General features: G+C 51.9%; 1 protein-coding gene across 1 annotated transcript in view; it reads right to left on the reverse strand.

Annotated features, from left to right (window-relative positions):
- DLEC1 (DLEC1 cilia and flagella associated protein) overlaps positions 1–13,782 on the reverse strand; it is a 576,582-nt gene that overhangs the window by 149,429 nt on the left and 413,371 nt on the right. The window contains exon 25 of the mRNA XM_085628869.1: positions 11,674–11,859. Within this exon, the coding sequence (XP_085484995.1) occupies positions 11,674–11,859 (186 nt within the window). The remainder of the gene's footprint in view (positions 1–11,673; positions 11,860–13,782) is intronic.

A 13,782-nucleotide genomic window follows, 5' to 3' on the forward strand; every position in this document is an offset into this window, starting at 1 on the left:
CTGCCCTGGGTGGCAGGCTTGAAGGACCAGCTGTGGGACGGTGCCTGCTCCGGTGACGCAGCACCCGAGTGGCCCGGAGGGCAGCGGTGGGGGTCGGCCATTGATCCCTGCCACGGCGGAGAGGACGGTCTTTGGTGAGCGGTGGGGGCCTTCCACACCGGGGCGCCCAGCGGAGAGCGGCAGGAGCACGCCAGCGTCCTCATTGTTCGGAGGCAGGGAGGCGCAGGTCCCTGCGGTCGGCGAGGGGTGAGTCGGGCCCACGTGTGAGCCGCTGCTTCGGAGAGCAGGCCTGGAGGCCGACTGCGGAGGGACTCCCTGAAGTGCTTCCTGGCCTGGAGCATGGGCAAACCGCGACCCAAGCTGGGAGGGAACCCAGCGGACTCGATGGGAGACTCTGCCGGTGGCCAGGGTGGCGGAACGAGTGCTGACTCCGCGGCGGGTCTCCAGCAACGGCAGCTAGACCAAATCCTGCAGGCCATAGCGGACACGAGAACTGCGTTGCAGACTGATATCGCACAGGTGTCTTCAGATCTGGGGCTGCTTCGGGCGGACCACAGGAAGCTGGTGGATAGGGTCAAGCAAACGGAGGACAGGCTGGACTTGGTAGCGCCAGCGCAGAAAGTATCGGAGGGTCAGACGGCGGACTCCTACGGAGGGTGTTGATTCTGGAGAAGAGGGTGCCGAAGGGCGCAACCGCCGCAATAACATTCGGGTGGTGGGGCTGCCCGAAAAGATTGAAGGGGGAGATATGCTAACCTTTCTAGAGACCTGGCTACAAGAGGTGGTGGCGCCCGAGGGGCTCACGCGGTTTTACACCTTGGAGAGGGCACATAGGGTCCCGGCTCGTCCCCCGGATCCGGGCCGCCCACCGCGGCTGGTGGTGGCCCGCCTGCTGCACTACAGGGACCGCGATATCATCCTTCAGAGGGCTAGAACTCTGGGTCCCTACCAGGTGGAGAACGTTCCGGTTTCTATTTACCCGGACTACCCCATGGAAGTCCAACGCAGACGCTCCTCATTCCAGGCGGTGAAGAAGGCGTTACGGGATGAGGGGCTGCAGTACTCTTTGTTGTTCCCGGCCCGCCTCCGAGTTGTGCTGGATGGGACGACATCCTTCCTCAATGACCCCGCAGCAGCCTGGAGTTGGCTGGAATCGGTCCGGACTAGCGCGGCGGCGCATGCTGATGGAGAGGGACCGCCGGGATCTTTAGCGAAGACCCGTCGCAGCAGACGCAATAAGGTACGGACAGCGGGGGTCCGCTCGCCGGGAGCGTCCCAGACGGTGCTGGAACGGCGAGCTGCACTGCGGGCGGTCTCTGTGATTTCGGGGGCCGCGGCCTCCCAGCCCAGTGAGGATTCGGGCTCCCGGAAGGGCACTGAGGACTCCCACTCTGATGGCGCTGACGGGGAGGCGGAGTGGCTGCCTGATGTTACCCCTGGGACGGCGGACGAGTTGCTGGACGCTTGAAGGTTTGGGGAGTTCTCTGGCCATGGACCGAGGGACATGGGCAGGGCAGGAAGGGTGCGTGTGGAGAGGGAGGCCGGGCCGGGCTTTGCGGGGCTCGGGGAGGGACCGGTACCTGATGGGGCCTGGCGGATGGGGACTGTTGAGGGGACCTGGAGGAGAGAGCGGGGGGGTCTGCAGGGAGCGGAGCGCTGGGGGAGGATTGGCGGAGTCTGGGCGTGGATGCTCTGAAGAGGACTGTCGTCAAGCCCGTCTGGCGTAGAGCCATCACCTCAACCTCACGGACATAGTGAGACTCTGGTGGCTACCAGAGTGTTTGGTTTCTGTTTGGGGTGGTATTTGGATGGGTAACTGTGGTTTAGCACCTGTTCTGGGGAAGGGAGGGAGACCGGGGAGTTGGGGAGTTATGGGGTTTCAGGGGATTGTCAGTGTGCCTCGGAGGGGTAGGAAAGGGTGGTTGGCTCGGCGATGGGATGGGGACCCCACCTGAATTGAGGTTTTTGACTTGGAATGTGAGGGGGCTCACCTCTATGGTGAAGAGATACAAAGTCCATGCCTACTTAGTGCGGAGAGGGGTCCAGGTAGCCTTCCTTCAGGAAACCCACTTAGATAGAGAGGAGGGGAAGACATTGCAGAGGCGCTGGCGGGGTCAATTGTTCTATACTACCTTCTCGAAGTTTGCCCGGGGTGCCCTGATCTGGGTGAGGGCGGGAGTCCCTTTCCAGCCTTTGATGACGTTAGTGGACCCGGAGGGCAGGTTTGTAGCAGTGCAGGGGCGGCTGGACGGGAGGGACATGGCCTTGTGCAGTGTGTATGCCCCTAATGTAGACCAGGCCGCGTTCTTCTCCAGGCTGTCGGGTCAGTTGGCGGCGTATTTGACGGGGACGGTGGTGTTGGGAGGGGATTTTAATTCAGTGACTGATGTTGAGCTGGACAGGTCCCACCCGCCCCTTGCGCAGTCGGTGGTCCGTCGGGTGGCCAATAGTAGACGGGCCTGGCAGGATACTTGGGGTCTGGTGGACACTTGGCGTACTCACCATCCGATAGACAGGGATTATTCCTTCTACTCGGCCCCTCATGAGTTGTATGTCCGATTGGATAGTATACTGTGTTCCCCGGATGTCCAGACTTTGAATATCTAGCTAAAACCATCTCGGACCATAACCCCTGTGTGGGGAAGCTGCAATGGTCCAGGCAGCGGCAAGCAATTCCTACTTGGCGCCTTAACTCCTTGCTGCTGGAAGACTCGGTTTTCCTGGCTGAGGTTAGTGGCTGCATAGAACAATATTTTGGGCATAACTCGGGTACGGCGGCTAGCCGGGCAACGGAATGGGATGCGTTTAAGGCGGTTGTTCGGGGGGTTTGTATATCGTCCACGGCCGGAGTGCGGAAGACTTTATTGAAGGAGATTGAGGGGGCAGAGGCCCAGCTGCGGACGGCTGAACGTGCGCATCAGGCGGGAGACGGTGAGTTGGCGGCAGTTGTCGAGGCGCGTGAGGGCGTGGCGGTGCGAGTGGAGAAGCTCCGCTGTTTTGACCATAAAAGCTATCTTACGCGAGCGCACGCGGAAAGAGATAAGGTGGGATCCCTTCTGGCGTGGTTGGCGAACCCGACGGCCCGAGGGGACCCGATACTTTCCCTGGTTGAAGCAGGGGGGGTCCCGGTTTATTCCCAGATGGGGATAAATCAGCGGTTTGCCAGTTATTATGCTGGGCTGTATGATAGCACTATGGCGGGGGAGCCTGAAGGCCTTGCTGACTTCTTATTGGAGGCCCGACTGACCCGACTGGACCCGGAGATGGGGAAAGACCTAGGGGGTGCTATATCGCTGGGCGTGATCCGCGCTGCGATTAGGCACATGGCCCGTCGGAAGACCCCGGGGGCGGACGGGTTGCCCGTCGAGTTCTATGCGGCTTACCCGGATTTGTTGGCACCGCAGCTGCAGGTCGTGTACAGCGAGGCCTGGCGGCTTGGGCGTTTGCCCGCCTCCGCTCGGGAGGCGATTGCGGTACCCTTACTGAAACCCGGAGGAGAGGCCGGTGCGCGCACGGCATACCGTCCGCTCTCTATGCTGACGGTGGATTATAAAATTTTGAGCAAAATACTGGCGTCGCGCCTCTTGACCCATATGACCGCCTTAATTCACCCGGATCAGGCGGGCTTTATTCCTCGGCGCAGCACGGCCACTTCCGTTCGACGGTTGTTGCGGGTGATGGAGATGGACCGGGACGCATACCCGGAGGCCTGCACACTGTCGGTCGATATAGAGAAGGCCTTTGATAGTGTGGAATGGCCCTATCTATACCGAGTGCTGCGGGAGTTTGGATTGGGGGAGGGCTTCGTACGCTGGACCGCCCTGCTCTATAGCGATGCCACGGCCCGAGTGAAGACGGGGGCTACCATATTGGTCCCCTACCGCGTGCGGAGGGGGACGAGGCAGGGCTGCTCCCTCTCCCCCTTGTTGTTCGCCCTGGCCGTTGAACCGCTGGCGGCTCATGCCCGACGGGGGGGCGCCTATGCTGGAGTTTCCCTGAGGGGGGACGCCCACTATATCTCTCTATATGCAGATGATCTGCTTATGTTTTTGGCGGATGCGGAGGGCGCGCTGGGCGGAGCGATTGCCCTTTTGGAGGAGTTTGGTCGCCTGTCCGGGCTTAAGGTCAACTGGGGCAAGACATGTTTGTTCCCGTTGTCGCAGGGAGGTCGGACCCCGCGGGCGTTGGGACAGATCCGGTGGGAAGGCAGCTGCTTACGATACTTGGGGGTTAACATTTACCATACCCAGACTGATTTGTTGGAGGGGAATGTTGGCAGGGCCCTTCGCGGCTTGCGGGGTAGCATGGGGTTTTGGAGCACGCTCCCACTCTCGTGTGCCGGGAGGGTGGCGCTGTTGAAAATGGTGGCGTTGCCACGCCTCCTTTACTTTTTTCGCACCCTTCCTATATGGATCCCGGCGTCGTTTTTCGCGCGGCTACGAGCACTGTCTACGGGCTTCATTTGGGGCTCGGGGAGGCGGCGGGTGGCGCTGACCACGTTGCGGCAGCCGAGAGCGGAGGGGGGCCTGGCAGCCCCGGATTTTGAGTGGTACTACTTGGCGGCCCAGCTCCAATGGCTTACGCAGGCGGTGGCCAGGGAGTATAGAGGCCCGGAGGGCCCACAGGACAGGCTGATTCCGCGGCATGTGCTGGCCTTTATAGTCCTCCACCAGCGGTTAGACCTGACCCAGCTTACCCTGGAGGAACGTACCCTCCGGCTGTGCTGGAACAGGTGTCAGAGGAGGGCTGCTATAGTCCACCCCTATGCCCTGGAGATCCCCCTGGGGATGTGTACGGCGCTCCCGCATGGGGGAGATTGGTCTGGGCTAGCTGTTTGGGAGGAGCTGGGCGTGCAGATGGTAGGGGACTTATTCAGAGAGGGAGTGCTGTTGCCCTTCCAGGACTTGCAGGACTCTTATGGGCTCCCGCGGGGGGACTTTCTGCTCCATGCGGCCCTTGTGGTGAGCCTCCAGAAACATTGGAATATGGGGCTTTCGGAGCCGCAGACCGCCGCCGGTTGCCAATATGTAGTGATGGCGGCGGGGACGACTAAGGCCATTACTTGCCTCTACCGCCGCCTGTCGATGGAGGGCTTGCACCCACTGGGCGCCCTGAGGGAGAAGTGGGAAACGGACCTTGAGAAAGCGATCCCCGAGTCCACGTGGTCCACGCTGGTGCGGAGGGCCTGGAAGGGAACGAGGAATGCCCGGTTCCAGTTAGTCCAGTTTTTTACGTTACACAGGGCGTATCTGACGCCGGCCAAGATCTTGCAATATTTCGGGGGGGTACACTCTCAGTGTCCGCGGTGTGGGGGGGAGGGGGCGGACTTTCGACACATGTTTTGGTCCTGTACGCAGTTGGGTGCCTATTGGGTTGATGTTGTAGATTGTTTGAACCAGGTGACGGATCGCTCCATAGCCCCGGAAATGGGGGCTTGTTTGTTGCTTTGGTTTCCCCACACCCACCGTACGAAGGTCACCAGCAAGTTTTATGATCTGGGGTTGATAATGGCCAAGAGGGAACTGACTATGCACTGGAAATCCCGGGGGGGGGGCCTAGCTTCTTGCGGTGGAGGGCGGCGTTTGCGCGATGGGCGGGGGCTGAGGGTACGCTCCGGGTGCAATTGGCCCTTCGGAGGGACGATGAGAAGGCACTAGCGACGGCCCGAGCATGGGAAGCGTTGGTGGTGGAACTTCAGGGGTTGATGTCTGATGCTGGGGAAGGGGAGAGCACATCTGATGGGCAGGAGGTAGCGGGGAGCGGGGAGTAGAAAGGGAAGGGCGGTGGGTCCTGGGCGCATACACCTTGGGTCGGCATGAGGGAAGGCTCTATTTGCTTAGGGAGAGGTTGGGCTCCCGTACATAATTTATTAGGGAGGAGGGGCACTTCAGAAGAGGGGTAGGTGACGGGGGCACACTGACATGGGGTGGGGGAGGGGGGGGAAGGGGACTGTGTGGGAAGGATGTTCCTTCTCCTGGATATTTGATATTGATGATAATTGTGCGGTACTCCTGGGACGGGTGGAGGTCGTGGGATGTGTGTTGCAGTTGTTGATTTGGAAAACAATAAAAAACATTTCAACTAAAAAAAAGGAGGATTAGGAGGCAGGATTCGTTATGGTCTAGCATGTTTAAGATATCATCAATGATGTGGATGAGTGCCGATTCAGTACTGTGACCACCTAAAGCCAGATTGGTATTGATCCAGGAGATTGAAAGTCTCGATGTGCGAACACAATTGTGATTGGATGCATTTTTCGAATAGTTTAGCCAGAGTGGGGATGTTGGAGATGGGGCGGAAGTTGTTGAGATCAGATCTGTTTGCATCTGTCTTTTTTAGAATAGGTGAGACCTGGGCTGCTTTTAGACATTCAGGGATCTTGCCTTGAGATAAAGAGGCATTAACAATTTTAGTCCAGAGGGGGATGATGGCCTCCTTGATTTCTTTGAAGAGAGCTGGTGGCAGTGGGTCGCTAAAGTGATTAGAGGGGTTAATGCTAAGCAGGGTTTTGTAGATGTCATCTTCAATGATGGCCGAGAAGGAGTTCCATGTGGCCTTGTTCTCAGTGCTAATACTGAGCGGCTTTTGATTCGCTGAGTGGACAGGCTGAACCATCCTCTCAAGTGATGTAATACGGGCCCTCTTTGCTTCAAGGTCAAGGCTGATGGATTTGGTTTTCTCCATAAAGAAGATAGCCAGATCGGTGCAGGAAGGAGACTTGTCTGCTGAGTCGATATTATTGGAAGCTATCACTGATTGCTGTTTGACAATTTCAAAACGTTTTTGGGGGTGAAAAGAGGCTTGTATAAGTTGTGATCTGAAGTAGTCTGCTTTAGTCGTCTTGATTTTTTTATTGTAGGAGCTTCTAACCGATATAAGGGTTTTTAAGTGCAAGGTGGATGGTATTGATCTCCATAGAAGGTCAGCTGCTCTTAAGTTGCGGCGCTCGGAGATTAGGTTGAACCATGGTTTGGAGAATTTGGAGGCGGTATTTTTTAGTTGTTTAGGTGCTATTGAGTCCATAATATCAGAGATAGTTGAGTTGTAGAAGTCCGTGAGATCATGAACATCAGTCAGGTCGTCTTGGGGAGACAAGGCATTTTTACAGTCGGTAGCTAGACAGTCCGTCTTAATATTCCTGAGGTCCCTTTTCCACTGTTTAATTTTCTTGGGCTGGGTCTTTTTCGGTAACACCTCCCTATTGATACTGAAGAAGATGTAGTAGTGGTCGGACCAATCACAGGGAGTAATGTCTACCAAAGTGATGGTATTACCCTATGAAATAATGAGGTCTAGAATTTCTTCTTTATTGTGAGTTGGCCGGTCACAGAATTGAAAAAGGTCCATCTCTGGTAGAAAAGCGTTAAGACAGATCACTGCTTGCTCATTGTGCTTAGACCAGTAAAGGTTGAAGTCACCGAGGTAGATTTGGGATAGTGAGTGGTCACCATTAGAGGAGATAATTTCCATTAATTGTTCGATGAAGAGTAAGTTATCACCTGGAGGGTGGTAGAAGGTATGTAGTTTGCATAATTGGGAGGTGATTACTGAAGATGTTGAGGCACAGATATTCAGCTACGGATGAGGTGGAAGCCTCCATGTGAAATACCGATAGTGTGTTCCGGTATATACAAGCGAATCCCCCGCCCTGTTTAGTGGTTCTGTCAAGACGGATAATGTTGTGATTAGGAGGTACTAGGAGGTCTAATATAGGGGTGGAGGAGGGATTTCGCCAGGTTTCCCTGAGGATTATGATATCTAGCTCATTGTTTTGGATGAGGTCGAATATCTCTGTAGCATGTTTTTTTGCTGATCTACAATTGAGTAGTGCACAATTCAGCCAAATTGGCGTGTGTGATGTAGGGGGCTGTGTGATATTCACTTGCTTGAGATTGTCGCTATTTATGACTCTGGTTGTTAGAGGGTTCCCTATTCGGGTTGGCTAGAATGGGTTGAATTTGAGCCTTAGGGACCTTGTCATTATCTAGAGGGATCGAATATGAGAGCAGTTGATCCTCGATCTCGCTGGACGCAAGTTCCACCATTGTTCTTTTAGGGCATGAGAGGGCGTGAGAGGGTGTTGTAGAGGGGTAGAGTATTAGAGATAGGGAGCTAGGCGTGCTGGTCGAGGCCGATTGTAGAGGTGGGGGCTGTATGTGGTTTTCCTAGAGAGCTAATAGGCCTACGAAAGGGCCAATGGTCGGGTGAGAGGGTTTATCAGTTCATGGAATTCGTGGATAAGTCGGTTCACTTGTAAAGATAACTTGTCCAAACGCGCTACCAGGTCTGATTGTTGGCTCAAGGATAGGAGCTGAGGGGCGGGAACCTGCGGAGGGGGGAGACCTCGAGTGATATCTGGATGGAGTAGTAAGGGGGTGCTTGGTTATTGGGGTGGGGATGCTTCCTTATGGTCGTGTGGGGGCCAGGCTCGATTGTAAGGAGTGACAGGGGAGGGATGGTTGGTGGAGGGCTGGCTGTGGGTTGAAGTGTAGGTGCTCAATGTGTTAGGATAGGGAGTTATTGTTGGTATCCGTCTTGCGTGTTCACTCTGAAGGGAGGGCTTGGAAGGTGCCAACACTTGGCTTGGCAGGTGCCAACAGTACTTCTACAACATTCCAAAATGACAAGCATACACATTGTCCTCACACTGAGCAATCAAGGAACTGTATTAGTTTGAGGAGAATGAATTTAGGAAGTTGTAACAGTGAGACCTCCCTGTTAAACTGTAGTAAATTATATTTAATACTTGATTAACAATTATCTGTGCAGGCATAGTGTGCACTGTGCCTATGGGGACAACAGAAAGGTATTGGAAAAAGCAAAAATAAGTAGACCATTAATCACAAGACTCAGCCCAATCTAGGTAGTCTAACACATTAAGTAGCAAATCTTGGGCCTGATTTAGAGTTTGGCAGATGGCATACTCGTCACAAATTTGACTGATATGCCATCCACCACATTAAAAGTGCCACAGGATATAATGCATGTGTAATACAACAAATAGGATAACCTTCACATTTGTGATGGAGTACTTCTCCACCAAAAGCTAAATCAGGCCCTATATATCTAATATATTTGCATGTAACAATGGCGTTTCCGCCCAATTGTGTTGGAGCATCATCAGGTTAAGTATATAGACTCTGTGTTAGACCTACGTCTAAGGGGGTAGCTTGGCTCAGGTCACTTGGCTCATCACTCCATTTGGCTTTTCAGGCCTGCATCCCACTCAGCTCGCAATCCTGCGCCACATCACTCAAAAAGAACACTACACCGATTTTTGTAAAAGAGTTACTGTAAACTTTATAACATTTCTTTTCTGATCAAGATTCAGTTTTCACTTTGACATTACAATTGGAACCAGTTCATTTCATTTGCATTAGAACCTCTCTCTTTTGTCTAAGGTCAAACCTGTACGTTACGGTACTAGATAAACTTGTCTTACTCTACAAGAATCCTCAATTTCACATGACAACAATGTACCTTGTACTTGGAGAGGAAATGACAATTCACTCCAAACAATACATTTCATACAGTAGTCTTGGATTCGCCCTTTGAGCTTCTAATCACATTTCGAAAGAGCATTTAGTCCCCTCAAAACATTCGATCCGATGGTTCCCCTCCCAACTATACCACCTGACTCTTATACTGCCAATCCTATCCAATCTCTGCCTTTTAGGCGCTACCTTGGACATTCACTGTGGCTGGCAACTCATTGGTTCATTCTAGACGGTCTACAGAACTCTGCTTATTTCCTAACCAACAACTCATAACATTTACATTAACATGGTATTCGAACTCAAGCTGTCACTGGATGGGAGGTTGCTTCTCCTCAACACCGTGTGGGAGGACTGTATTCCCCAATGGTCAGTCTCGTGTTAACTCAAGTCTCTTTCCCCGTACTATTTGCCAAGAGCCTGTGTTCCCCAGTAACTGAACCTAATGGATATCAGGACAACACCTGCCCGCTGCGGCGTACTCCCAGGTGCCCTCCGGGGACTCTCTTTCCACCCCCCACCTTCTAGTGCCCCGCTTACTGTGATCGCGCTGGTTGTCCCCTCAGTAGTAGCGCTGAATCCGGCACTGAAGGGTCATGTTCCAGGGTGACTGAACTCATGGCACCCGATGGGGAAATCCTGACATAGAGTCAGAGGCGTCACTCTAGGCACCCCCACCGAAGTGCATCTAACAACGCTTACTCTTCGGCGGGTGTCCTCCGTTGTCGCTGGCCTTTCCTTGACGCTTTCCACAGCTATGGGCCTCACTTCCTGGGGGGCTTGGCCAGCCGGCCGGGCCCCGGGTCGATCCGGACTCAGTTGTGGAAGGCGCCCGCTGCCTCCAGAAACAGCGTGTCAAACGGGGCGCGGCCTTCCTTAGCTACCGGCAGCAGAGAGGGGCGGCGCTACGGCCCTTCACACGTGATCTGAGGATGCCGGCCTCCAAGCCTGTCGCGTCTCTCTCTTCTCTCAGGCGAAACTCCTCACCCGCTCCTCACAGGAAGCCTCTCACAACCTCCCTTCAGCAGCGAGCCACCTCCAGAGGACAACAGGAGCCCTCCGATCTTGGGGTGGCGGCGGTGATCGTTTCAGGTAGGGTCTCGTGGAGAGGAAGAAAAGGGGGGGGGGGCAAATTAAGGGTGCCAGGAATTCTTCTGTGCAGCTAGATTAGAGTCCAGAACCCTCTCATTTCCTGGGGATGGACATCGCCCCTCTAGCGGGGGATGAGGATAGGGAGTCGGTCACAGACTGCTCCTGGACCTCTTTCAAGGAGTCTGGCCACTGGACCTCCAGATAACGCTGATCACCAGATCTCCGACTGCGTTCAGGGCCCGGTCGCACGGTTAGGGGTGATGCCACCAGGAGTGGAAATCTATGCAGGCCCTTAAACCTGTCCGTTCCTTTTCCAGCACAACCACCTCCTCACACAGGCGCCTTCCTCCTGTTTGCCACGCAGTCCACTCTATCCTAAAATGGCTGCCCTCCTGCCACCTCTATTTATCACCTTGGGCCTGACTTGCCAGAAGGGCCCAGAAGGTTCCGGAACCTCTCATGGCAGTCATGGCCCAGGTGCTGAAGTGACAGTTGGAGCCACCATTTTGTGCCTCTCACCTTCCTCATCTATTTTCCTCAGAGGAGCACCTTGCGTCTTTCCCTCAAGTGAGGTGGAAGAGGCGCCCGGAACCTCTACATCAGCACCCAAAAAGTTTAGTAGGCAGAAAAAATGAGAAGGGGACAAGGGACAAAAATAATAAAATGAGGAGGGAACTGCCAAAGGGCTGACAGGTCTAACACTCTGTATGTAGTCTGAATCAAATACATAAGCAAAACTGAAATGAGTTATTCACAAACTATATCAAGTACTTTGCTTCTCATATTCCCTACCCCCTCAGGCAAAGAAGCACCAGCTGGAAAATAGTTATTCACTTGTGTGATCATAGCTACAAATTGACTTTCAGGCAATTTTGTTTTTTCAGCAAAGAGCTCCAAGTATGGCTTAACTTGATGGTCTATACTTATAGTGCAAAAAAGAAGATACAAGTCCAACCATGCTTAGGCCTGTTGGCTAAGTACAACCATAAGAATGTTTGAAGATCAACCTTCTGACCCATGGGCAGTTGTATGTATGTTTGAAATCATACAATTTCATTTAATCAACAAATAATCCATTCCTACTCACTGACTGGTAATCTGTTTACTTGAGGCACTTGGAGAACCGCTGAAATATGCAACCTCTAGCGTGAATGGAGCCTTTATTGTTGTCTGGTTGGTGAGAATCAGCTGCCGTTTTACAGAGCTCTGCAGTAAAACATCAGAACCAAAATCCAAACAAAGATCTTGAGAACTTGCAGATATTTGTTCTGTCCTGTGGAAACAAAAAAAAGATAAAAGTTAGGATATACCTATGGTCATCAATTACTCAAAAGAGCAAACTATATCCACCTGCTATCTGATCCAGCAACATACGCTCCCACAACGACTGGTCACCAAATCACCTATGTAACTCCTGTAGATGATACAGTAAAGGCTCCACATGGCTGAGCACCATGGCTTTACTATCTGTCATACACTACACAAAATTAAATTCACCAATACTGTACACACCTGTATTTATCTGGAGCTCAGAGGAGCCTAAAGGACAGCATTATCCTGCAATAGAAAACTCTGAAATAAATTAGTAGGTTTATGGGTGAGCATATGCTTTACAATAGAAAGCACACATTTTTATTTTGGAATCTTGAACATGTCTTGCATTTCCAAATGATTTCCAACTTCTAAGAAGCTATTGTGAAAGGTCTGACAAAACACTTGGGCCTTGATTATTAGTGTTCTGGTGTGGGATGCAATATAACTTGATAAAATCCATCATTGCAGGGTTCCGAATTTCCCAGGTGCGATAAAAAGCACATATTCTGAGTTTGGCAAAAAAAAATGAGGCGTAAGATTTATATTTTGGTGATTACTGGTTTGACCTATGGAAATTTGTCCCGGGGTCCAGACTTTATTGCACCTGGTACTGGGCTGGAGCCTCATACAGCAGGATTTATGAGTGTAAAGTTGCTGCTACTAACTATGCACAAATAGGTGGAGATCTTCACCATGCAGGCAGCGATCTCTTTGTGTAGAGGTAACAGTAAGTCTTAATTTACCAGCGGTAGTAATGTCTTAATATCCAAACTTCAGATTACTCTGGTAAACTGGTCTCGGTGGAAGGGGACCCCTTCTATAGGCACATATTCTGCATGAAGTGAGTCCCACAAGGAGCCTACAAGTGCTTCCGTCGGCCGGTATTACAACCACTGGTAAGGTAAGATGTACTCGTAGCTATGCACAAAGCCACACTTAACAATGAGAATAGGGTTGCCTTTAGCCCTGATAAAGAACCGAGACCCTGTGTGACTTTTACTGAGGGCCAAAATATGTTGGCACTTGAAAGGAAGGACTAAGACATAATTATCATTGTACACACTACTTTTCATTTTAATCCTGCCCGATGTACCTTTGAATAAAAGGAATCCTCTTGGGTATACATAGAGTGAGTTTTTAACAGTTATTTGGATCCTTGCTTATCTAGCAACATTTATTCCATAGTACCTTTTATTCAGTTTGAGGCCAGCCCGACAATATTGTCTTGTCAGGATGACATGAGTCAGCCAAAGATGAAGCATTCCACTACAATATGGGTGAGGCTTTCTCTTTCATTGTAAACATGACTGCACATCCTAGGCAGCGATGTGTCCCCCTGGGCCGCAATCGCAGATGTTAATCACCAACCCAGAAGCACGAATTGATATTTGAACATTACCCGGATCTTCATAACAGATTGTTATGAATGTTTTAACACACATTTCATGTCCCCTCATTGAATTATATGCTAATTTCAGTATTGTTTCCGTGACGAAGGGGTAATACACGAAATGCATCGGTTTAACATCAACATCCAGTCATTATAATTTAAAAAGATGGAATTAACCATTGAAAAGAAAGTACATGTAACACAAGGACCTAAATAAAGCATGAATTGAAGCCCAAACCGAAGAATTGAGTTTAATTTGAGGAGCCTACCATGGACCATCAGTAGTGCCCAGGGGGACACATCACTGCCTAGGATGTGCTGATACTTATATACACAAGACGTTTCTGACCAGAAGACGTCACCCCAGGAGCACTCTAAACATCATTAATACATCACTAACCAACAGTTAAACCAGGTTGTCGCGCATATAAATATCCTTTCAGTCAATAACTGAATACCTCATCTCTCTTGTGGTATACCTCTATGTTGTTT

Source organism: Triturus cristatus, chromosome 10 (genome assembly GCF_964204655.1).
Source record: "Triturus cristatus chromosome 10, aTriCri1.1, whole genome shotgun sequence".
Classification (NCBI taxonomy): domain Eukaryota; kingdom Metazoa; phylum Chordata; class Amphibia; order Caudata; family Salamandridae; genus Triturus; species Triturus cristatus.